Here is a 24,666-nt window from a genome sequence, read left to right on the forward strand (position 1 = left end):
CCGTTTATTAGATATTGACAATCATATTTGTTTAGATTTGAAGTCAGATTTAGATCATTTTGGAACCTGGCAAAGACTAAAACGGTCCGACTGTGTCCACATACTTCAAACACTACAACCGAAAGAGCGTGCACTTTCTTTTCACCATGACTGTAAGCAAAAGTAAATGTTGCCTGGTCAGCTACTGGAATAGAAAGCTGCAAAAAAAATTTCAGTAGCCTAAACTACACAGCAGGAACAGAAATGCATCAAAGATATTTGAGTATATACAGACGTTTAGATGTAGGATTATATCTTTAAACAACATTTAAAGTTAAAGATAGTGTGGATCAATACTGTTTGTGCTTATTTAGCATTAATAACCCATTTGTTTTTATGCTGATATAGGGTTTGGGTACGTTTATGTCTGCAGGGACAGCAATGACATAAATAAAAGGATGACTGCTTCTTGGCAAAGCGGACACAAAACATCAAATTGTTGTTTTTTACTGGTTTTCATATATGTTTCAGTGTTTAAATTATGGATCCAAAGGGCTCCTATATGTGCAAAGAGGTAAACATCAGCTCTGCATATCGTGAGTGTGGGTCTTAAGTGTGTATGCTCACTCGATTAAAACCATCTATCTTGCCTCCAAAGCCACGGGCTTGTCTCCCACAGCGCTTCTTCAGTGAATTATGGAAGGATGTCTGTAAGGCTGACCCACAGTAAAAGCTTTCCATCAATAAAACTGTTTGGTCAGAATTAGAAATCACCGGCGCTTGCTTTCTGTACAAGATGGAGGAAAGTGTGTGAAAACAGCATCAGAGGAAAGCTGGCTGTCAAGGGAAGACATCAGTTAAAGTAATGTAGTATAACCCGTGTTCCTGTGTTGTTTTACAGATTACACTGATGGGATGAGGTTCTACCTGATCCACATGACCGAGGTAAGAGACAGATTCTGTGTGTTGTCTGAAACAAAGGGAAAGGAAAAACAGAGAGAAATGTAGGATTTAATGGTAACAGCCCATTTTGTCTGTGAGCCAGAGGGGCTATAGACTGTGGTCAAAATCACATTACAGGGAAGACTTTGAGGATTAGCAGAAAGCACTAATGAAAATGTCTTCTCTGCCTCTCCGAGAGCTTCTTCTTTCAACCACGCAACGCAGACCTTTCACATTTACCCCACCACTGCAGCGGAGAAATACACACAGACGCTTAGGTTGTTGTCGCATAATCAAGCAGAATTTGATTTTAAGAAGCAAAGCACCCAGACATGTAGCACATTTAAACGTATATGCAAATGCGATTAAGCTGTTTGTTTACACTGGGGTTTGTTAAGCCGTTCAGAGGATCCAAGTTATTATGAAAATGATCATATTTTCTTCCATCTGCTGCTACAGCTCTCATGCTGGCCTTTTGTGATGAAAGAGAATGTAGGAAATGACTCTTGAGAGGATAAGATTTTTCCTACTTAATGGCATATGATAACTGCAGGACTATGTAACAGTCTTGGGGCCGTATTCACAAAGAATCCTAAGACTAAAAGTAGCTCTTAGTGACATCATTTTATGAAAAATATTACAGATTTTAGGAGATTTTTCTTAGAATTTTACCTCGGTAAGGTAAAGGTTATTCACAAAGCAGCCTAGTCCGTAACATCTCCTAAAGTAAAAATATGTTAGTAGTGTGAAGGACTTTTAGCGAGCCTAAGAGTGTCTTAAGCAGGGAAGATAGTGGAAAAGAGAAAGAGCTGATTGGCGGACCCACCGCCTAAACAGTGGAGGAAATGAGCACATAAACTTCTTCTACAGTCATATACAATTGCCTGTGAAAATGATCAATTATCCGGGTCATCACAACAGCAAACCGGCTAAAATCAGAGGCAAGTCCGGACCTGTAGCAGACTAATAATCATAAAATTATCATACTATTATTAATTATTAATTCTTTTCAGCTACCGAACGGGTTAAAAGTGCAGCTCTAGTAACATAATTGTATTGAAGATAAACAAAAAATAGGTAAAATATTGAATAAATATGAGTAAAAGGTGGAAAAAATGTACAAACAATACAATAAAGAGGGATTTCAATATTATTTACAGGCTGTATAATGCTCTCGTTAATAAACATTTAAAAAGAGTTTATTATGAGAGAAAAATCATGAAAACACTAATTCCAATGTTTGAAAGTATTTTTGTGCAATCAGCTCTGCCTTCGCTGGACGCTCAACCAGGTGCCAAAAACTAGATAAAACTGCAGCAAACACTCAACTGGTCTTGTGCCACTTTCTAAAGTGATGAACCTAAAATGGAATAATATTCTGCTCAGTTGGCATGTTTACTGGAAAACTGGTAATAAAGTTAATGCTTTTTTTTATTATATATTTTTACTCAAGTCTATGCATCAAAATCTAAATAATAAATAAACTTAAATAGATAAACTTTCGGATAAATTACTATAACTGTAAAAATGTGCTGCTTAAAAAAATTAAAAGAACAGTTTAAAAACACATCAGATCTCAATTGGAAAACAAATTATCCTGCATTTCTGTACTGACATGTATTGGATAATTAGTTTGGAACCAAATGATGCCACATCATTCACTGAAAAGGAAACACATCAACCCACAGACGGCTTAATTTAAAGTCACCAAGAAAATGAAAATGAAAAACTGAAGCAGCTGGCTGGTCCAATTTACTGAAATGTCATTGCAGCAACTCAAAATGATACTTTGCAGTTCGGATGGGCCCCACATGCTTGTATGCATGCCTGACATGTTGGATCATGGTCCTTATAAGATGATGGATGGTGTCCTGGCAGATCTCCTCCTAGATCCTGACCAGGGCGTCACTGAGCTCCTGGGGAGTCTGAGGTCCAACCTGGTGGTGTTGAAAGGATCTAAACATGATGTGCCAGAGAAGTTCTGTTGGATTTAGGTCAGTAGAGTGTGGAGGCCAGTCAATGGTGTCAATTCCTTCCTCCTCCAGGAACTGCCTGTATACTCTTGTCACGTGATGCCGTGCATTACGATGCACCAGGAGGAACCCAGGACCCTCTGCTGCTGCAGAGGGTCTAACAATGGGTCAAAGGATTTCATCCAGATACCTAAAGTCAGGGTGCCATTGTTTATCCTGTACAGGTATGCGTGTCCCTCCATGGAGAGGCCTCCCCAGACCAATACTGACAAATGCCATTCGAGCTCCACGGTGCCAGTCAGTGAGCACAGGGACTACTGGTTGATGTGGGACCTCAGGCCACCCTCAAGAAGTCTGCTTCTAATGGTTTGGTCAGAGACATTCAGGCCACCTGAGCAACCTCTGCAGGGTGCAGGTACACCGCCTCATGGTACCTGTAAGGCAAGGCAAGGCAAATTTATTTGTATATCACATTTCACTACAGAGACAATGCAAAGTGCTTCACATGATTAAAACATAGGAAAATAAAACAGAATAAAAGCAAGTTGGAATAAAATGTAGAAACAAAATAAAACATGGGAAAATAGAAACTAAAAGCAAATGTTAAAAACAGTTGGACTACAAAGTTGAACTAATGATGTTTCAGTCATGTCATGCTTTTAGGCCCGTACTTTTCATCATGAAATCAAACTTTCCACCCTGGATAAAAGATCAGTAGTGACTCTGAACTGCTGAACTGACCACATCAATATTCTGATTAAAATGTGTTCCTTTATTTTTTGAGCTGTGTATTTTGCATTATTTTAGCAGCTTTTGGAAGAAATACTGCTTAGCGGTATAGTTTTTTTTTGTGTGTGTGTGTAAATACTGAAACAACATGAAAACTATTCCTAATTCTAACATGTTTAACACATACATGGTTTTCTTGGCTTCATAATCACACATCCTCCTTTTTTTTTATATTAGTTAAACACCAAAGCAGCTTCTTACATCCTTGCTGCTTTTCATGACTCCTTTTAAAAACCATTCATGCGATACGCTGGGATTCTGCGTTAATGTCTGTCTGCCCACACCCAGTCGTCGCCATATTTAGAAAAGCCTTTTCACAGCAAAAAAAAAAACAAAAAAAAACAGCGTATCTGTTGCAATCAAATCCAGCAGGATGCAGGCAGGCAGAAAGCAAAACGACAAGCTGCTGGGAAGCTGACAGAAACAGTGAGAATGTGATATTTATCTGACAGAGGCTCTGTGGGCATTCTTTCTTTCTGGTGCCGGCCCCTCGTCTCTGCTCTTTTTGCACACATTGCCTTTTAAAAAGTTGACATTTATCAGTCGGTCTAAAAAAAAACAACAAACTGATTTAACAGCTTTAAACTGAAATCACCGAAGAACATTTATTCAACATACCGGTTATAATTTAAGGGACAAATTACTAGTTAATTCATAAGATTATTCCTAAGGAAAGGAATACTTTAAAGTGCGCAGATTGTACATAAAAACTGTGGACACTCTTAAGGCTGCTTTACTGGTGCATTTGGGTTGATGAATAATGATAAAACATTTTATTTACAAGCTGTACTGGGGCGACGGTGGTTGTCCTGTAACCGGCCAGTTGCCGGTTCGATCCCCCGCTCTGACCATCTCAGTCGGTGTGTCCTTGGGCACTTCATCAGCATTGCCTGCTGGCGTTGGTCACTCACACATTCACCCTTGTCAGGGTGAGAATGTGTGAGTGACTAACTATAGTGTAAAGCGCTTTAGGGTCGTCAGCCTTGATAAAGCGCTATATAAGCCATTTACCATTTATAAATGATGACGACATCAGAAGAGAAGCAGTAACTGTGCAACTCCACTGGCAGTATTAACATATTTAGGGTTTAGAGTATATTAAAAAGCATGTGAGTGGAAAAGAAACGAGCAGCAAAAATACAAATGGATGGACTCCTAAAAAAGTCTGGTGCATAAGTGATGCCATCAGACGTATATGGATGGAAACTATTTTCTGGGAGGGTAGATTTTATATGGATTTAATAATGGATTAAAAAACAACAACAAAGCAAACAGAATATGTATTATGACGTGTTGTCTTATAGGTGATGAACCTTAAAACTGGGTTTAGTTTTTCTTTTCTTTCTGAAAACATTGGCATGCAGCTTTAATTAATTTTTTTTATTATGTTAAAAAATCAGCTGATGTGTTTCAACACTAAGATGCTTTGCCATTTTAACAACTAAGGCATGAAATGCATAAAAAAAACACTGCTATGATTTAAAAAAGTGAAAGTTGTCTCAGATTTAATTCTGTTTCTTCTTTGTAACTTCACTATAACTGTAGAGAGAACATTGATTGTATTCCAGGGGGTAGCAGAGGTAGAAAGGTATGCACTACACTGATGAGTTTTAGTACTTTTCTACAACATTTTCTATTGGTGGATTCTAGTTAAACTTGTTGAGAGTCTAAGAAATAACTGATTAAACCATAAACTCTGGATCCAGCTGAACTATTCTAAACAATAATCTATGTAGGCTCCGTGCCTCGTCTGTAGTTCGTTTCAGCTGTGAGCCGTCTCCCCTCCCGGTTACTTTTTCCTCACAGAGCAGATTTTCTATCTACCGGAGCTTCATTTGCCGCAGACAGATACACACGATTACAGTGTCACACTATTTTCTCCTTTGAAACGTGCTGTACAACCTCATTAGAAGCTTATGAATATTTTAAAGGGCCCCTTTCCCCTCCCTGAACTCCCAGACAGAATGAGAAGGGTCTATCCCTCAGGCTGTAAAGCGACAAAGGAAAAGTTTCCAGTATTATTCAGTCTATCCAATTAGGCTACATATATAAATAGAAATGGAAGTGAGAGACTTTTTCGAGTATGAGTAAGTCTCTCAAAGTGGTTGCATCAGCTCTTGGGCTGGGGAGTAGAGACGGTTTCAGAATCACATTTTATTGTTGTACTTTCTTTTTTTCCCCACATTTCTTCTTCTTTTTTTTTAGCCTACACTTTGGACTTGTTTGTTTCTTTAAATATACCGTAGAAACCAAAGTCACAACTCAGATTTACATTTTTAGATCACGGTAGCAGCGACGTGACAGAGTTCGGCACCGTAAGCGTGACAGGACCTCTTCAATCTCCAGCGAGCTGCAAAAACCTCACCAGCTATCTTCCGAACCCCCAAACCCCCCCGATGGCAACCTAATGCAGCATGCTCTATGACAGATGTCAGACAGGAGGACAGACAGAGAAATAGCAGCAACTTCCTCTGTCCTATTTTAGGTCTCTTCTTTCGATGTACCTGCGAGATACCCCCACAGAGACGCGCACACATAAAATCCGGAGTCATCTGTTATGGTTGATACACCCGTCAGTAGTTCATTTCATACCTCTGGGAGCAAACAGTGGCCACAGTAAACAGCTCACTCCTACTGCTGCTCTTATTGCTCACGGCGCACTGTCGGAAACACCGTGGCAATGATTTAGTAAAATCATTACTATTTAACATTTTACCGTTTAAGCTATTCATGCCATGTTGTTTAAGAAAGGAAATGATCCAAAAATCTATAAAGGCACTCTTTCATCTCTTTTATTATTCAGGCGCTGCGGTTTGCAGTGCCTCGTAAAAGCATTCATACCCCTTGAGCTTTTTTCCGCGTTTTCTCACGGCCCGGCCAATTACAAACAGGTGGACTCTTGTTTTCTTCTTAGGTGAACTCCGAAGGCCGTCGCTTCTACTTTTCTTTAGAGGCGTCCTCACGCAACGGACTGAATGCGAACGCACGCTGCCCTTTTCAGATTTTCTGTTGTAACACGTGAGGAAAATAATGAGTCATTTTGTCTTGCCCGCTTCATAATTGCACACTACTGTGTGTTGGCGCTTCGGATAAAAATCTTAATAAGATATAATGTGCTTGTGTGTAACAAGACACGGTGGTCAAAAGCCGTGAAAGCGTTTGCAAGACGCTGATTCTCATTTGTCTTAAAATGACTAAAAGCTAGTTTGTTGACCAAATCGCCCCTCTCCTTTGTTAAATCTCCTGCCGTGTTTGAAGAGATGCAAAGTGAACTGGAGAAACGGAGAGGCGAGAATCAAAGAAAAGGTCTCAAATTGCTGGACCGTTGAGCTCCTCTGATCATAGGCGAAGGCGAACGCACAAAGCGACCCTCAATGTCGTCTCCACCGCAGCCGACAGCATGTGGGTGTTTGTGTTTACCCAAATGAGAAATGTACGTAAAGTGATGGTCTCTAATTAAATTGCTCTTTGTGGCTTGTCTGTGCAAAGGTCACCGATGTGCACACACACCATCAAAGGCGGCAAGTAAGAAAGATGTGTGCGACACACTTCTTGTTGCTCAACGGTTTGGTTAAACGCTGCGAGTAAGACTGTCAGTTCTTGTTCTGTTTATGCTAACGCTGTTTCGGACCCTATAACAAAAATGAAAAAAAAGAAAGAAAATAAATCAAAAGATCCCCCAGACATGACAAAAACTGGGTCCACATGACCAGGAGGAGTGATTACAGGTATCAGAACCAGGTAAGACTAGTGGCAATAGCTGAGGAGGAACAAGGAGTCTGAACAAAATAAACATCCATGGTAGGACTGCTCCATAATGGGCAAAAAATGACAAATAAAAAAAATAGCAGATTTCAAACATTCTTTGAGTTAATTAAAACAATCCTGTTATTGAATTAGAAAATGCAACATGACATTTCCCCCAACACTGTTTTGTTTGACCCTTCATTTAAAAAACCCCAAAAAAACTAACAATGTGTTTTTTTTTTTACATATCACATATTATATAAAAATATACCCACAAATAAAATAAGCAATTTAGTGCCTTCAGTGATTCTTGGAGGGAAATCTGCATGGAAGAAAACACGATTAGAATATAAATAGCAATAAATAAATCACTAAATATAATTCTGCGCTGGCTGTTAAGACATAACTTTGTGTCTAAGTATCAGGTGGTTGCACCAATTTGTTGTGCTGCCAACACAACAGAGGGATGCTAACACCACCAAGTGAGAAATCTTGCACGTCATGTGTTTTGGATCCGCGTCTGAATCTTTAGATCCAAAGTCTCCCTACACAAATAAACCGGACACCTTTGTTGTTTTTGCGAAACACTACTGCTGCTGCTGCTGCTTCGGTGCCGTACGTGCTGAACGGTGCTGCCCTTTGCCTTTGCAGTTTTGGTATTTTCGTTGTCCTGACTTTTTGACTTGCATTGACATCTCAAGGCAAGACTACACCAAGCACTGGCTTCAACTTTGAAAAAGGAAGCTCGGAGACATTACAAAATGCGAGCCTTCTTGCAAAGCATAATATTCCAAAAGTAATAGTGTAAAATATAATTGTCTTTTTTTAATCTTGTGATGCCAGAATTGATATTCACAGATTCATTTGATAATTTGATAGAAGAGTAAAAACACAAAGTGACAAAACTTTCGTCAGGGCAATAGATGAATAATAGATGGATTTAACTTCCAAATAATTCAGAGGATTTCTACTTTATTTTTGAGCCGTATATTTACTGGGGACCTGAATGTCCCAGTGCCAAGTTTTTATAGCTGATGTATCTGCCGAATGCAGTTAAAGCAAGAGCACCAGTCATAAGTATCTCAGCTGCATAAAAACTTTGACTTCCCACTTTTGCGCCGTCGCTTTGTATAACATAGCATGTTTTTTATCATGCACCCTCTAACTAAACCTCCTAATGCACCTGCAGAAACATTTAGGATTTGGATCCCTGTAATTATATACATATATTTGTCTTTTGGAGAAAACTGACAGCATGTTTCCACTGCATTTTTTTCCTGCTTTTACTTTAACCACAACTGCATACTCCACAAATAAGAAATAACGTGTCCTGAAGTTATGAACAGCTTCAGCCCTCGCCTCACAAGCTCTCTTCCTTTGACGGTGTCTGAGTTGACTCTCCTCCCTTTTGTCTACTCCTGTCCTTCTCCTCCATAGCTGGAGGTCATCCTATTTTAGCACTTGCTCAGAATGGCACTGATCTAACCCAGATTTATGTGAAAGAAGAACTCTGTGTGTGTGTGTGTGTGTGTCTATTTGAGGTGCGGGAGGTGCAATTATGAGTCTGTAAAGTCCAGTGTCTGTTGGGTGTCTGTAAATGTGTCAGTGACGCAGGGAGAGTGAAAGAAAGAGAGCATTGTCAAGGTAAACGGAAAGACTTATAGAGAGCGAAGACAGTGTAGGAGATTATTGACTAGCGAAGTCCATCTGGGTCATCACAGAGTGATCATGGGAAACTTGGCTGACCGAGTTGGGCCTAAGAGACGGTTCGTCAGGGAAGCAAGCTCTCTGCAGCGGCACCTGCTCTCTGACAGTGGAGATGTAAGTCGCAGAATATGGTTAAATTGGTTTAAAGGCAGAGAAATTAGCTGTTTTTTCGCCCGTGTGTTAATTGCGTGTACAAAATTTATTTAGGTAAGAAAAGCTTTCCTAAGTGTTTGGCTCTTTCCTAAAAAAAATTGTAAAATAGTAATAATAAAGCTTCTTTTAGAGGTTGTATGTGATGAAATTTGCCGTTTTCCTGAGAAGCTGCTGTATGTATTGTTTAAAAGCCTTCACATTATTTGAATGATGAGTATCTTTAGCATGTTTAATGAGTCTAATGGTGGATGATAATGTATTTTCCTGCATGTAAAAACAGAGAACTCCCATGATTCTGCGGTCCGTCATTTTCTGCAATTTCTAAGTATTCTCCATTGGTATCCAGCGGCCACAATCCATCCATCACTAATGACAATAAAATTATGAATAATTTCCACTTAAAGCACATCAGTACCTGAACCGAGTGACTCACCCCTACTCAACACAGCTCGCTTACATTCACGCTGCATATCAAATCTTTATTGGTCAACCATAAAGTCTTGGTCTTGTGAGCCAGTCGTGTAACTCATGATCGGTAAGGAGGCATTAATGGCTGAGATAAATGAATCATATTCTGTCCACTTGTTGTAATGTAGAGACACGATGATTGAGTGGAGATGAGATAAGCAGATGCTGTGCCAAAGTAGGTGAAATCACAGTGTGATGGCTTGTTTGCAATCTGTAAAACTAGGGGTGCTTTTTTTTTTATCTGGCTAATGTAGTACGCTGTTTTCCATACACACAGCACAAGTGCAAGTTTTGATAATAATTCTAAGGGTATGTCTCATTTTTCATTTTGCCATTTCATTAAAGGAATCTTTCATACAAAGTCACAATTACTGGCTTACATTTCATTTTGTACAGAAAAAGTGAGAACACACACACACATCCTTGTTTAATATATATAGTGAGGACCGTGCCTTGACTTCCACAGACTTCCATTCATCTTCAAGCCTTTGAGTGGCCTAATCCTGAGCCTAGCCCTAACCTTTACAGGTTCATCATAACGCTAAACCTAAACCTAATCGACACCTTAGTCCTAAACCTGATCCCTAGCTCAGAAAAAAAGTAGCGAAATTTTTTGGTCTTGATGCTACATCAAAGTCCTCACTTTACTAGTAAAATTAGCAAATAATGTTCTCGCTTAGCTACAAGTACAAGTATAAACACACACACATCCTTGGTTAAAAATACAAAGTGAGGACCGTGACTTGACATCCATAGACTTCTATTAATTTTCAAGCCTTTCTATTACCTAACCCTGACCCTAACCATTTTACAGTATATACCTACTCCTAAGCCTAAACCTAATTGACACCTTAGTGCTACACCTAACCCCTAGCCCAGAAACAGAAGCGAGGAGCGAAAAAAGGTCCTCATTTTACATCAAAGTCCTCACTTCACAAGTAAAAGGAGTGAAAAGTGTTCTTGCTCAGCTGCAAATACAAGAACATATTTACACACATATACACCCATTATGCCCAGGGTTATTTCCGCATGGTAATGCGTCATCCTTCACTTTGTTTTGCTCTAACGGCCTGACCTAAAGACATCCTGCAGACAAGACAACATACAATCCTTTATCCTTTACTAACAAATAAACAAGAGAGGAGAAAAGAGGTATAAATTAACAAAGGGGAAGAAAAGCAACTCCTTAACCTGCCTCAATTTAACAACGGTGTAGCCTTGAACTAAGTGGGGGTACTGTTCATTGAAATTCTTGAGCTACGTTTGGTCTATTTAGCAAGATACACCGCCCCCAACACCTCCAAAGTTCACCAGACTTTTCTAGCTGGACGCTACATGAAAACGTTACCCTCTCCATAGTATACAGTATATGGCTTACACTATCACCAGTCAATCATCAACATTGTGTATATCCTTCTTTAACCAATTTTGGTAACAGACTTCTTACTTGCGACTGTCATTATTCTAAGCATGTATTTGTATTTGTCCCTTGAGAACTCAACACAAATATATGATTCCAAGAGGGAAATCACTGGAATGTCGCTGGGAATACCGTATAAACGTTGATGTTCAATGAAGCTTCTATAAGGAACTTTAAAGATGAACTAAAACAACTACTAAAAAGCTCTCAAATTAATTGTAACCATTAATTTTTCTGCCAATGGTACTGGTTTTTGTGTATGTATGAGGGATATTTTGAATGAACTGATATTGTAAGATTGTTTATGGGTAATGGGTGAGTGTCATATTGGACACCTTCTGCATGTTTGCTGTATTTATCCGATGATTGTGGTATGGAGTTAATATGAATTGTGGGCTGCCAAAAGGACTACAGATGCAAATGAGCCTTGGACTAACTCTGGCACAATGCCTCAAATGGTAACATTTATGTTCTAATTGTTCATGGTCCCTTTTAAATAAACTCAGGGAAAATAAATGCAGACGCTACACCTGCCGATTGCTCAGATGTATCCGCAGAGATCATGGACGTGAGTAAATTTTCTGATATGAGGCTCTTAAAGTTGCTGTATACGGGTGTATTTAACTAATAACAGTTGGTCTTCGATCTCGCCAAGCTGACACTTTACTGCGAGGCATTGCAGAGGGTTAGGCTTAGTCCAGCATTATCTACAAGTGATTTATCAATAAAGCGAACCGGCATTTTGACAGTTCTATGATACTGCCAGTAGATGGCGCCACACCTGTTTATATCTGTTTATTGCGCCCTTACTTTGCTTCAAAAAGGACCATTAAAACACTATCAGGATGGATGCTTGGTGTATATTTAATATCACCCATTCTTGTCCCTGGCAAACATTTGACAATGGTCCCTGGTGTCTATAATGCCACGTTTCTGACTATGGAGCTGACAACTACCTGAGTCGTTGAGTGGGGAGAATCTATTAGAAACGCAAACTGGTTGGTGGTGACCCAGGGACTGGGATCTAGAGCTATGCTCCCTACGTGCCATCTCCCGGCCGACCTAAATACCCAGCTGCTCAGGTACTGCTTGGGGGCCGCTACGTGAATCTGTAGCATCGTTCCCAAACCATGACACTTGCACTTTTGTGCTTCACAGTTAGTTTGAAGTTCCTTTCTTGACATGCTGTAAATATGTTCTCTAGAGATAATGGATATTAGAAAAAATTTATGTTATTTATGTTTAATGCTGTTGCTGAAAAGTACAAGTTTGAGTTAAAATCCATGCAGCTATCCAAACGTTATCAAAATGCCTTGCATGAATGCTTGGCTCTTGAAAGATAATATTCTACCAAATGCTGCACCCAAGCAGTCATTTGAGATTGTGATGTTGCAGTGATAATTGTGATTTGACTATAATGCAGCTCTAATGTCCTCTGTTCTGCTTTCCAAGGAACATTATGCCAAAGGTAGTGATCATTGTCTGCATTCTCTCTGGAAAACCTCAGCATTTATGCTTTCTCTGAGACCAAATGTCTCCTCCTTGCACATTGCCCATGAAAGTTAAAGTTGTGCAGGTTTTTTTCTGGCTATTTTTCCTGCACGTTTATATCAACAGTGCTGAGAGTCTGCTATAAGTCCCGGCTCTTTCAGCGTTCCTATTATGTTTACTCTCTCTTTAAATAGTCCTAACACCAAAATAAATGTCTGAGGTTTAAACAAGACAAAAAATTTTTCAGTCAAAACTTGACATGATATGCCTCCGTGTAACTCTTGTCAGTTAAAGTGGAAATAAATTAGCATTTTTTTATTGCGTCTTACAGAATGTTTCAAAACATCCTCTTCACTGTGAATTATTTTGGTGTATTACCCCAGTTGTTTGTTTTCTTGCTTAAATTATATATTCATATGTCAAGTTGTGTTATAAGCCATAATTACTGTTTCAATGACTGGGTATTTCCAAATGTAAATGTACTCCGGAAAATGTTTTTTTTATATTTAGTTTTTGCAAGTTTGCATCAGTTTGAACCTCTCTCCACTTTTAGCTGAATCATCGCCTGCATGACATACAAGCTGCCACATGTACTCACAAGGCAGGGTGTGAATAATAGCCTCCCTGGGGCTTTTGTCAGCAAAATATCTCCTTTATAGTAGCCATTTATAACAGAACTGCGGCAGGGCCGGCCCCGTACGGGTTTAATTGAACCAAGATGCACATTCATCCCTCAGTCTTATCCACAACGTAAAGAAAACCTTTGCTGTTAATATCCTAGCTTGTAGTAGCAGCAGTGCTGAGCTATATATCTAAATCTAATCACTTAAAGGCCTCCATCTTAGTAAAAATGATTGCTTTGAGATCTATGATGATTACTACGTATCCCCATAAACTGCACTGAGTGGTTTATTTCCCAATCCCACCAGGAACAGGGCCACTGGTGTTTTGCATCTGAACTGTTTGGTGGAAAATAAATCTAAAAGTAACTGAGGAATTACTGATGTATTTGCCGTTTATATTCAGTGGCCATATGTGTGATGTATACAAACATATTCAATAAATTTGAATATTATTGAAAAGCTAATTTATTTCTGTAACTCAATTCAATGAGTGAAACTGACATTTTCAAGCCTTCTGTTGTGATGATTTTCCGCTCACCACTAATACAAACATGATATTTAGGATTAGAATATTACTTCAGACCAATAAAAAAAAAAAATTATACTGAAATGTGGAGTTAATGAAAATTGTTTTTAATGCTTTCATAAAGGTTGTTAATTTCAAACGGTACTTTTAATCTGACAAACCAGCCCCAGTGGAATTCATATTCTCCTTTATTAAATATGACTGTATTAGCAGACCTTTTATCAGTTAAAGTTGATCATGGCCACACAGCTACCAGGTTAATACAGGGAGCACTCACATAATTCATGGGGCGGCATTCATCTTTGTGCAATAAGAGCAAACTTGATTTAGTTTTGTGAAAGAGCAAAAATATTAATGAAATAAAAATATCGCCGAAAACAGTTTCTCTGTGCGGATGCCAATGAAACAAACCGTGCCAGAGAAAACGGAGAGGAAACGAGTAGGAACAGTATTTAACTTAAGAAAATGTCCTGTAGGCCCTGTCATGTGCTTATCATTCTCCCTGGTGGCCATAGGAAGGGCCATGTGCCAAGAGCTGTAGTTTACATGCTCCATTCATGTCAGTTTTGGAGCTCACACCAGGCAAGCAAGCTCGAAATAGACCAAAGAGTGTGGGAAAAGCCACTGAGTCTGGAGGAAATTGCTTTCTGTGTGGAAAATTAAGAATATGCTCGCTTGCCTGTGAAGCTATCGGCCAATAATTGCTAAATTTCAGCCTGATATTAAAGTGGAAGGCAGTGCTCAGATTTTTATTACCTTCATGGTAGGCCGCCACAGGAAAGGACACAGGGGTTATTACTTAAATTTGATAAATACAGTGCCTATGTATAATGCCTGAAGAAAGATCCAAAAAGCACAGCATACATTTGTACACACCCCTTTGTCAATATTTTGTTGAGCCCTATAGTCTGCAATCACTGTTGCAAATCTTTTGGGGTAGTTGCCGTCTCTTTTATATGTTGCTACAGATTCCCACTCGGATTTAGGTCTGGACTTTGACTGGGCCTTTTTAACAGATCAATAGGATTTGACTGAAATAAAGCTTTAAACCTCTCTGCAGCTTTTTCTTTGACCTGTGTGGCATGTTCATTCGTCTTCGTGATGATGTTTGTTCTCTAACGTTCTCTAGCAAATCTCTGAGGCCTTTAGAGAACTGCTCTCCTTTCACGGAGATGAAATTTACACAGAGGAACTGTCCTCATTAGGGGACTTTTAAAAATAATTTATTGTTTTGTTTAGGAGCATCAGAGTGAAGGAGGCTGAACATATGTGCCCAGCACACTTTATTTTATGTGTAAAAAATATATTTTACATTCATGTCTCTGTTACTTTGTGTTGATCTATCTCATAAAGTCCTAATAAAAGACATTTAACATGAGAAAAAGTTTAAAGGGTATAAATTTGCAAGCCACTCTATGCATATCGCGCAAAGTCTCCAGATTGGTAAAACCATTGTATGTAACAATATGCGAATTATAAACAGTCGAGAAAATTAACATTTTAGCTGACAATTTAGTTTTGGACGATTACCTGAATCATGGTGTCACTGGACGTTTGTTGGAAAGGAAGTGGTGATTTAAAAACATCATGGAGGGGATTATTGTGACGGACAGAAGGTGTGAGCAGTTTCCCTGACATTGGCAGGAATATTATGTCGCAAGATTTAGCCGGCTGCTTCAGCGTCGTGAGTTCTTGTCACTTATGTGGCTGCCATAAACCCATTAAACGCAGCAGTCCTGAAGCCTCATTGGTTTAGAAGGAAATGCTTATGAGAGGATAAATGCTATGACTAGAAGAATATGATGCTTGTAGTGACGGTGGCTGTGAACTTTCTTTTATAATTTCTGAGAAATGTGGTTCTGTGGGAACTCTTGATAAAAAATTACATTTTAGCATGCTGTGTTTCCTAGAACCCATTTAGGGACCTTGTTTTCCTGCCATTTACACAAAAAACTGAATTCATAAAATGTTTCCCCCTCCTCCACTATTACCTTCTGGCACTGTGTGCTCAATCAGGCCCATTTTAGTGTCCTAATAGAGGCTATATTTACCTTATTAAAATGTTTTTACTAATTATAGTGCCATAATCATCTTTGCTGGGCACATTCAGTTGAGAAGCATTTTTTTTTCTGGTATTGAAAAAAAATGTCATCTGCATTTATTTATTTTATTCAAAACATGTATGACTATAAAGCTGTTCATCTAAATGCAAAAAACATGTTTTAAATCACATATACATTAACGTAAGGCAGTAATTAATGGGGGTATAGATATATCAGTAGTAGGAACAAAAGTAGTGAGCATTTAGGGACCTAAACCTATCTGTTTATATTTTATTGTATGTTTCAGTTTTGGACATTTGTCAAATTCTTTTGTTTATTATTGGGAGGTTTCACATCATTCAATAAGATTAATTATTTTCTAATATTTCTGTGCAGAAATAATTAGACCCTAAGTCTGAAAAGAGAACGGGAGGAATTCCCTTATCAGTTTCTGCCACAAGAATGCTGTCAGCTTTCTTATCTCTGCAATGCCAAACATTTGGCGTGTTTCCAGAGTTGTCGAGGTGTGCTTGAGTCTATGATAATAAACATATGATTGCTGCCACATTGTAGCTGCGGCTCATTATCACCAGGCGTTTTTGAGATGACGAAAAAAAAATAAATAAAAAATCCCACTGAAGCCTCGTAAACCTGTGCAGAGGCAGTTTAGGTGAGCCGCGCTGACAGCGAACACGCTCAAAACTCATCTGCCAGATGGCTCAGGGGGAGGGCTTCCACCAAGGATCACTTTAATCAATCTGATTACGGGGAAATGCTGTCTGTATTTTTAGCTACTCCTTGGCAGACCAGTGGCCATTCATTGGATTTGGTTTCATTAGGTCTTATGTGTGTCTCGTGGAGGGGTGGGTTTATAAACAGGGGTGAACCAATGTGGGAGACAGAATAGGGGGCGTACGAGCTATTTTAGCTAATGCGCCTTCTTAGCTGATCATTTTCTAAATAAGCCACTCACTCTATTATTCCATTAAAAGGGGATTCATTTGTGACCTGTCTCAGCTACCGAAAGCGACAAATTACAGATGGTCTTATAACAGGGTAGCATGGTGTTTCTGTAGCTGCAGGCTGAGCTATCGACTGGGTCCTGTTTTAATGCCAAGAAGCTACATCAGCATAAGCATCCCTAATAGATCTGAAAATAATTTGTCAGCTTGCAATCAATGCACAATATATTGCCAAAAGTCTGGGGTCCTTGAACTTGAATGTCATCCCATTCTTAATCCATAGGGTCTTCCAGAAGCACATTTGTGAGACCAGACACTGATGTTGGACATCGACGTTAAAGCCCAAGTTTAAATACCCAGCTTATACCCAACTTAAAATATATATTAGTAACATTAGTTACTATTAGTATCAGTAATAAAATAGTTACTGCAGACTGCAGTAGATGTTTCAGTGTTGAATTAACTTACTTGGTTTATTGTTGCTAGCGCATACTCTGGGCGTGGACTGTCTTACATGAATGCACTTCTAGTTTAGACATTACAGTCAGGCAGTCTTGTAGATACCTCAGGGGTCCGATCAATGACACAGTGTACTGTAATGCTCTGAATATCCATTGATCGGAGCGGCTTCGTTGCAAACCAAAGTCGTACTTATAGATTTTTGAGAGCATTGTACCACATAGAATCGGTCAGCAAGCACAACAAGTATGGTAATCATACATAAAGTGCAATGGATTATAAGGCCCCACCATCTATTTTTGAGAAATTCTAAGGATTTTATGTGCGCCTTATAATTCAAGAAATATGGTGATAAGTGAAGCAAAAACAAACAAAACGTTTTATATAGTCTTATCCCATCTTACTTTCTCAACACTACTACCTACAAGGACGCTCTGGTAAACAGTTCCTCTTGGATGTCTGAGACTCAGACCATCGGATAGCGCAGCTGTAGGTTTGCACATGGTTTGGTTGTTCACTTGATGATGTTTTTTTTTTTTTTGGTGTGTGTTTAAATGTATTTTTTTGTACATTCTCAGTCATCCAGGACATCTGAATCCAAAGTAATTCAGTAGAAGGCAGCTGGTCGTCTCTTGTTTTCTTGGAAGATTTTTCACCTCTCTTCCAAAAGGCTTCTTGAGTTCTTCGGCTGCCTTCTACTTAGCACTTAGCCTTGTATTACGTCTATTTCATTTGTTGCAAAGTTGTGGCACATTTGTGATCAGGTGTTTCTCGAAGAAGGAATTTTAATCTTAATGATTCTATTGTGTGGATACATTAAAAAGGTACCAAAACACTGACCTTAATAATCTCAATAGACTTTGTTTGTAATATTCTATTTACAAACAATAATACAAATGTATTATTAACGACTTTTGTCGTTTTTATGTTGGTGGTTTGTACTAGGTGTTGCTAGTATCCTTTATTCCTACCAACATTGGTTGAGACTGTGTAAGCATGTATATTTCCTTTCTTTGACAGATGAGACATGCAGACCTTCCTCCGGCTCTGGGACCAGTGTTAGACTATGATTCACTGTCCCAGCTTGCTGTCTCCGTATTTTTGTCTCTTGAATCATGTTTTCTAAACACAGAACTACATTAAAAATATCCTCTAGAATTCAAGCTGGTGCTGCGTAGGGAAAGTAACTTTGGTTGGCGTGTTTGTCTGTGCATTTCCTAGTACATTTCGGTGGTTAGTGCCTCCCAACCATTTGCATGATTACCTTTCGTGGGGGGCAATGAGGTAGATCATTTTCAATGGTCTACCGCTATTGTGGCATTAATTGTTCAGAAATTGTGAGCCAGGATTAAGCAAACACATTTTTTTTTATTATTATCAGCAATGTAGATCAAAAAGATCAGACTCATGTCTGTGGTATTATATTCTAATATCCTTAAAATGTCTTGCTCTTCAGAAAGCAGTGAGTGCATTTTTCACTCTACCCCGTTTTTTTGTTTTGTTGTTGTTTTTTTTGAGGAGCTTATTCAAACTGTTTCTGACTTTTCACAGCATTTAGAGAGTGCCACGCTATAACAGTCTTAGATGGAAATGTAAGATTTTTTACCCAGAGCAACATGGAGCTAGTTTACCCAGAGGCCACTTGTTTGTGTGTGTTGGACTATCACAGGCTTTGTGTACCCTTATAGAGTCCAATTGGGTCTAAATGATGGATATCAAAGAACATCCACATTGATTTCTGCCTGCTCTGAAGAAGCACCTATTTCATCATCTTGTGCAGCAATTGAACAGTCAGGCTCGATACAATAAATGCCTTGGCTACTGTATCTCAGTTGATTCTCTTTCTAAGTTTTGTCTCTTTATCCCCCCCACACCCACCCATTTTCTTCTAAATGCAGTACTATAGATCAATACACTCCCATCCTTCTGCAAGGTTTAACTTACTTTTTTGTCGCAACATTGACACAGATTTAACCGGCCAACCTCCCAACAGTGGTTCCCCCCTGTAAGACAGCGCTCTGGGAGGCACAGAAAGAGACGGTCCAAGTGATGCTAACAGTCAGGCGTGCAAAAAAGCCCTCATGCCAGAAAAACAGGCAGATATACTCTCTACATGACTCACCGCTGACCACGGCAGCCAGCGTCAAGACAGGCCCTGAAGACCTCAGTCAATCTCTGAGGATTTGCACAGAATGGATGAAATCCTATTCATAGCCTGACTCGAGCCCAAAAAAATTGTCGGGGCTGCTGCTTCTCCCTGACACTGCCTGAAACAAAGCAGCTGAGGTGGATGGGGATTGTTATGTAGGACAACGGAGACACAAAGGGAAGATACGTAATGAATTGGTTTTATATTCATTACACAAACAAAATAAACATAAAAGCGTAACTGTGACCATGGTCCTCTCTAATGCTGTAGCTCATATTTAATCAGCAAGCGTTGGTTAAGCGTCAGAGAAGCAGATGTGCAATGAATGTGCACGAATAGAATAGTAAGCATTGACATAGCTGCTGTAGACTCCATCCATCCATCCATCCATCCATCCATCCATCCATCCATCCATCCATCCATCCATCCATCCATCCATCCATCCATCCATCCATCCATCCATCCATCCATCCATCCATCCATCCATCCATCCATCTTTTTCCGCTTATCCGGGGTAAGTAGGGAGGCCCAGGCTTCCCTCTCCCCAGCCACTTGGGCCAGCTCCTCCGGGGGAATCCCAAGGCGTTCCCAGGCCTGGGTCTTCCTCTGGGTCTCCTCCCGCTGGGACGTGAACACCTCACCAGGGAGGCATCCTTGGGCATCCTTACCAGATGCCTAAGGATGCCTCAACTGGCTCCTCTTGACTTGGAGAAGCAGCAACTCCCCTCCAGATGGCCAAGCTTCCCCCCCATCTCTAAGGGAGAGTTCAGACCTCTACGGAGAAAACTTTTTTCAGCCGCTTGTATCCGCATTCTCGTTCTTTCATTCACAACCCAGATCTCGCGACCATAGATGAGGGTAGGAATGTAGATCGACCGGTAAATCGAGAGCTTCGCCTTTTCTAACTCAGCTCTTTCTTCACCTCAACCGTCCGGTACAGCGCCCGCTTGACTGCAGACGCTGCAGCAATCCGCCTGTTGATCTCCCGCTCCATCTTCCCCTCATTCATGAACAAGACCCCGAGATACTTAAACTCCTCCACTCGGGGCATGACATCCTACAAAATAACAAAAACACAATATTTGTATATTTAAAACATTACTACTGCCGCTTTGTCTGTTGGCTTTGAGTGGCTTTCCTGCTGGAAGCTGAATCTATGCCTCATTTGTAAGTCTCCATCAGGTTTTCTTCCAAGATTCTCTCCTTATTTAGCCCTATCCTTTTTTTTTTTTTTTCATAAACTCTGACCTGATTTCCTGTCACTGCTAAAGAAAAGCATACACACACCATGATGCTATCGCCAGTACTGTGGGGATGATATTTTCAGCGGAGTGCATTTTTCTGACACACAGATTTTTTTCCGTGCAGGCCAAGAAATGCAATTTTGCCTTATCTGACCGGAGCACCTTCCTTCCATGTTTTTTTTTTGCCATATCCCTCACATAGCTTGTAGCAAATTACAAATGTTACTTCTTGTGGCTTTTATTCTTTTAGCCACTATTTCATAGGAGCCAGATTTGTATAGCAGATGTCTAATATTTGTCCCGTCACCAGATTCTCCCATCTGAACTGCGGATCGCTGCAGCTCATTCAAAGTTAACATGGGCCTCTTGGTTGCTTCTATGCTTAAGGCTATTCTGGCCCAACCTGTCAGTGTAGGTGGACGACCATGTCTTTGGTTGGTTTGCAGTTGTCCCACACTCTCGGCATTTCTTGGTCATGGACTCAACAGTTTAGGACTAAGATGTCCTAAGCTTGGCATTTTTACTATACACTGCATTTAACCTCTCCACAGTTTTGTCCTTGATTTTTCTGGTGTGTTCCTCGGTCTTCATTAAGATGTTTATGAACCAACGCTCACGACCAAACCTCTGAGTCCGTGATAGAGCAGCTGCATGTATGCTGGGATTAAACTACCCACAAGTGGACTATAAACCAATAAGGGACTCCTGAAGGCAGTTATTTGCACTGAAGTTTGTTTAGGGATTTTAGAATAAAGTGAGCTGAATATAAACAGTATGCACTACACACTTTTCAGATTCCCCCCCCCCCACCCCCCTTCCAGTTTATGATCATTGCACTTGTTCTGTTTCGGTCTGTCACATACAATCCCAATAAAATACAAGGATTGTGATTGTAATTTGGCAAATAATGAACAAAACTCGAGGGTCATGAATGCATTTCAATGGGCACCATAAACATCATCGTCACAGTAATGAACAAATGAAAACAGAAAATAGATACAAATATTCACAATAAAAGCCAAATGCTGTTCATGTCGCATTCGGTCTTGCACGCACGTCGGTGAGAGTCAAAGTTCGAGGACGTTTTGGTGATTGCAGTGAGGTATTTTTGTCGTCTTGTGTGAAAAGCTCCTAAGCCAGACTCTGCCAAACCCTAACCAGTTTAGCATTGGTTGTCAGATGTTCTTCCTCGTGTACTTCCAAGGGATGTATCGATTTGTTCACTTTCAGTGAGTGCCATCTAGAGTCTGGTTACGCAATCATTTTCGTCAGCATATCAAATTCTGCTTGAAGTAGAAAGCGAGCCATCATTGAATTTCCCCAAAGTGAGCGCTTTGCTGTGCCAGGCAGAAGAAGAGAAAGTTCGGATAACGGCTGACTGTGAAGGCGAGCTCAAATGGTAAAAAAGAAATACACAGCTACATAAACAAGCTTGTAAAATATTTTAGAATGCTACTAATAACTAAATAAGTAGATTATTCCATCTCCTCCTCGTAAAAGACAACTTTCTGCCCTTTGTTTCCCATCTAAGCAGCAGGAAACACAGTTTTTTCTTTATTTCTCTGACAGGAGAAATCTAATTGCCTGTTTTCTCTTCTACCCCCAACCCCCACTTTTTTTTTTTTTTTTTTCCTTTTTGCTCCTCTCTCTCCCCCCCGTCTGTCTCTAGAAGTGTGACTGTCTGCTCAGCCTGGAAGCCTATTCAGCGGACCAGAAGCGCCGCGTGTGTCAGTGCCTGAAGGACAACATTGACAAGCAGCTCCAGCTTCACAGGAGGGAGCCTGCCGTTCCGCATTTTGAACAGGTAGGATACGCGGAAGCGGACACGCATGCACATCCAGGAGCGTTTCCAATTTCCAAAGATGAATCAGGAAATAGATGAACACATGGGAATGCATATATTTTCTCATACCGCCCCTACTATCACAGATGCCTTGTGAACATCACATGCTTGCAAGCTTTTACGGTCTGAAACGTTGCACACTTGCAAGCAGTGTTTTGCTGTTATAAACAGCATGACATACATTTCTTTAGCAGTCTTCTTTCATTTGGCTTGACTGAAGTAGTATATTTGCTTTATCAAAAAACATTTTTAACCCAGATTTTGAAATCTAAAGCTTTTACTTTTTGTCTGGTGTTTTTTTTTTGTCGTTGCTGTTTTTTCTCCCCCTTCTGAGTAGTGGTGCATACCATAAGAGTGTATCAAGAAAATTTATTTATAGAAAAAAGAAACTCTACAGAACAGTTGCATTTCAAGCATGTATTGACTTTTTTGTTTTCAATGTTTCCAACTCACAGTGCAAAGTACTTTGTTTGTAGAAGCCAATTTTACTGAAAATCAATGCGTTAGGATAAGAACATAAGAAGGTAACATAGCTACCGTAATTTTTCTTTCAAACTGGTCACTGTTGGTTTTTAGTTATCAGTTCATGAAAACTTAACCTTTTTTTTTAAGTTCTGTGTTGATCCTGAAATTTTAAGTTAAAGGCTTGAATACATTGAAAGACTCTAAAGTCCTAAAATGAATCAAGTGATACCTTTAAGTTGCTTGTTTCACATTTCACACTATGTGGCTCCATTATGAGCTTTTTGAGCGTATTTCTACCTCTCACCTTTGCAGACCTGTTACATTTTTATCTAGAATGGAGCGAAGGGAATAAAACCACTTTTCCTCCGAGCTGCATTTTCTTCTCCCAGTTGTGACAGGAGATCAAGACATAAACGGTAGATTTTAAAGCATGTGAACTTTAAAACAGGCTAACAGAGCCATCTCCTACGACCTGTTTTAAAAGTAAGATTGCAGAGCAACATGTAAAAAAAGGAAGTGTAGATCTGCAAACAGGGAGGCGGCAGTTGACATAAGTCCAGCTTCTCCAAGATGGAGCCCTCCTTGGATCTGCATAACAACCTTGAGTTAAAGTCAGATTTATTTATTTTAATTATTATTATTTACTCTGACATTATTTAAAACGTAATCAGTGGTTCTAAGTTTTATACTTAGACAGCACCTTTAAATTTGCACTGTGATTTTAAAGTGCTTATTTGGCTTCATGTCTGCTCGTTTAATTGAAACTCTTGAGTAGTTGTGAGTGAATTCGACCTGTATCAGGTTATTAATTTTAAGCTCTACCCAGGGAAATATATTATTTTTTTGGTTTTCTAGTCAGGATCTCCAATATCTAATGACTATAGAGGTAAGTTTTCACAATATAGCCCATTTTTATTTTGTGTGTTTGAATTATTTATTGAATTATACCCTGCATTTTGCATTTCTACCAGTAGTATGAATTTGTTTTTCATATTATCTGACTAGATCAGCTGCACTTCATTCATCTTAACAGTACTTCCATTTCTTGTTGTTTGAAATTCTAATTGCTCTTCTGTTTCTTCAAATCTTTACTTCTTTTATATTCGATGAGTAAAATAGACGTCCCATTCTCTTCCCAGCTCATTTGAGCTCATCTGAAAGGTGAATAAAAAGGGATAAATTACCTTGAACAGATGGCCCACCTGTTGTACATTAGGACTTCATTTCATCAGCGTATTAAAGAGAGGAGGGAAAAAAAGGACAGACAAGCCGGCCATCTTTCATCCCTCTTTCTATTTACTCACCTCGCTTTCAATACATATTTGTGCGTGGATGTTTGTTTCTGCATGTTAAATCCATCTGCAATGACTCAGAAGAGATTTCTGTCTAAAATACCCCGCAGTTTTCAAACCACTTTGAGATGGACTTCTTGAACCTTGTTCAGGAATTCATCTGATGTTGCCTCTAGACACAATTTCAAACATAAGCTTTAGTGCTACAGACGCTTTGCTTATAGAAGGTGTTAGAATGTTCTTTAATTTATTCCACACCAATGCAAAAGCCATCCGATGCATGTGTTGCAGTTTTTGTTCGTGAATACTCATGTTTGCCATTTGCTACATGGCCCTGAAACAAATCAAAACCAAACCACAGCCCGCACTGTTCAGTGTAAGAACGTGGCAAT

The 24,666-nt window shown here is 39.6% G+C and overlaps 1 protein-coding gene across 3 annotated transcripts in view; it reads left to right on the forward strand.

The window, feature by feature from the left end:
* rgs3a (regulator of G protein signaling 3a) overlaps positions 1 to 24,666 on the forward strand; it is a 181,361-nt gene that overhangs the window by 74,424 nt on the left and 82,271 nt on the right. For 2 of the 3 annotated variants that reach the window (XM_036140213.1, XM_036140212.1), the window contains exons 16-17: positions 881 to 924; positions 22,344 to 22,478. In XM_036140213.1, coding sequence (XP_035996106.1) covers positions 881 to 924; positions 22,344 to 22,478 — 179 coding nt within the window. Of the gene's footprint in view, positions 1 to 880; positions 925 to 9,143; positions 9,252 to 22,343; positions 22,479 to 24,666 lie in introns of those variants that run through there. The other variant, XM_036140209.1, reaches the window with a different exon arrangement.

Source organism: Fundulus heteroclitus, chromosome 8 (assembly GCF_011125445.2).
Source record: "Fundulus heteroclitus isolate FHET01 chromosome 8, MU-UCD_Fhet_4.1, whole genome shotgun sequence".
In the NCBI taxonomy this organism is placed as follows: Eukaryota; Metazoa; Chordata; class Actinopteri; order Cyprinodontiformes; family Fundulidae; genus Fundulus; species Fundulus heteroclitus.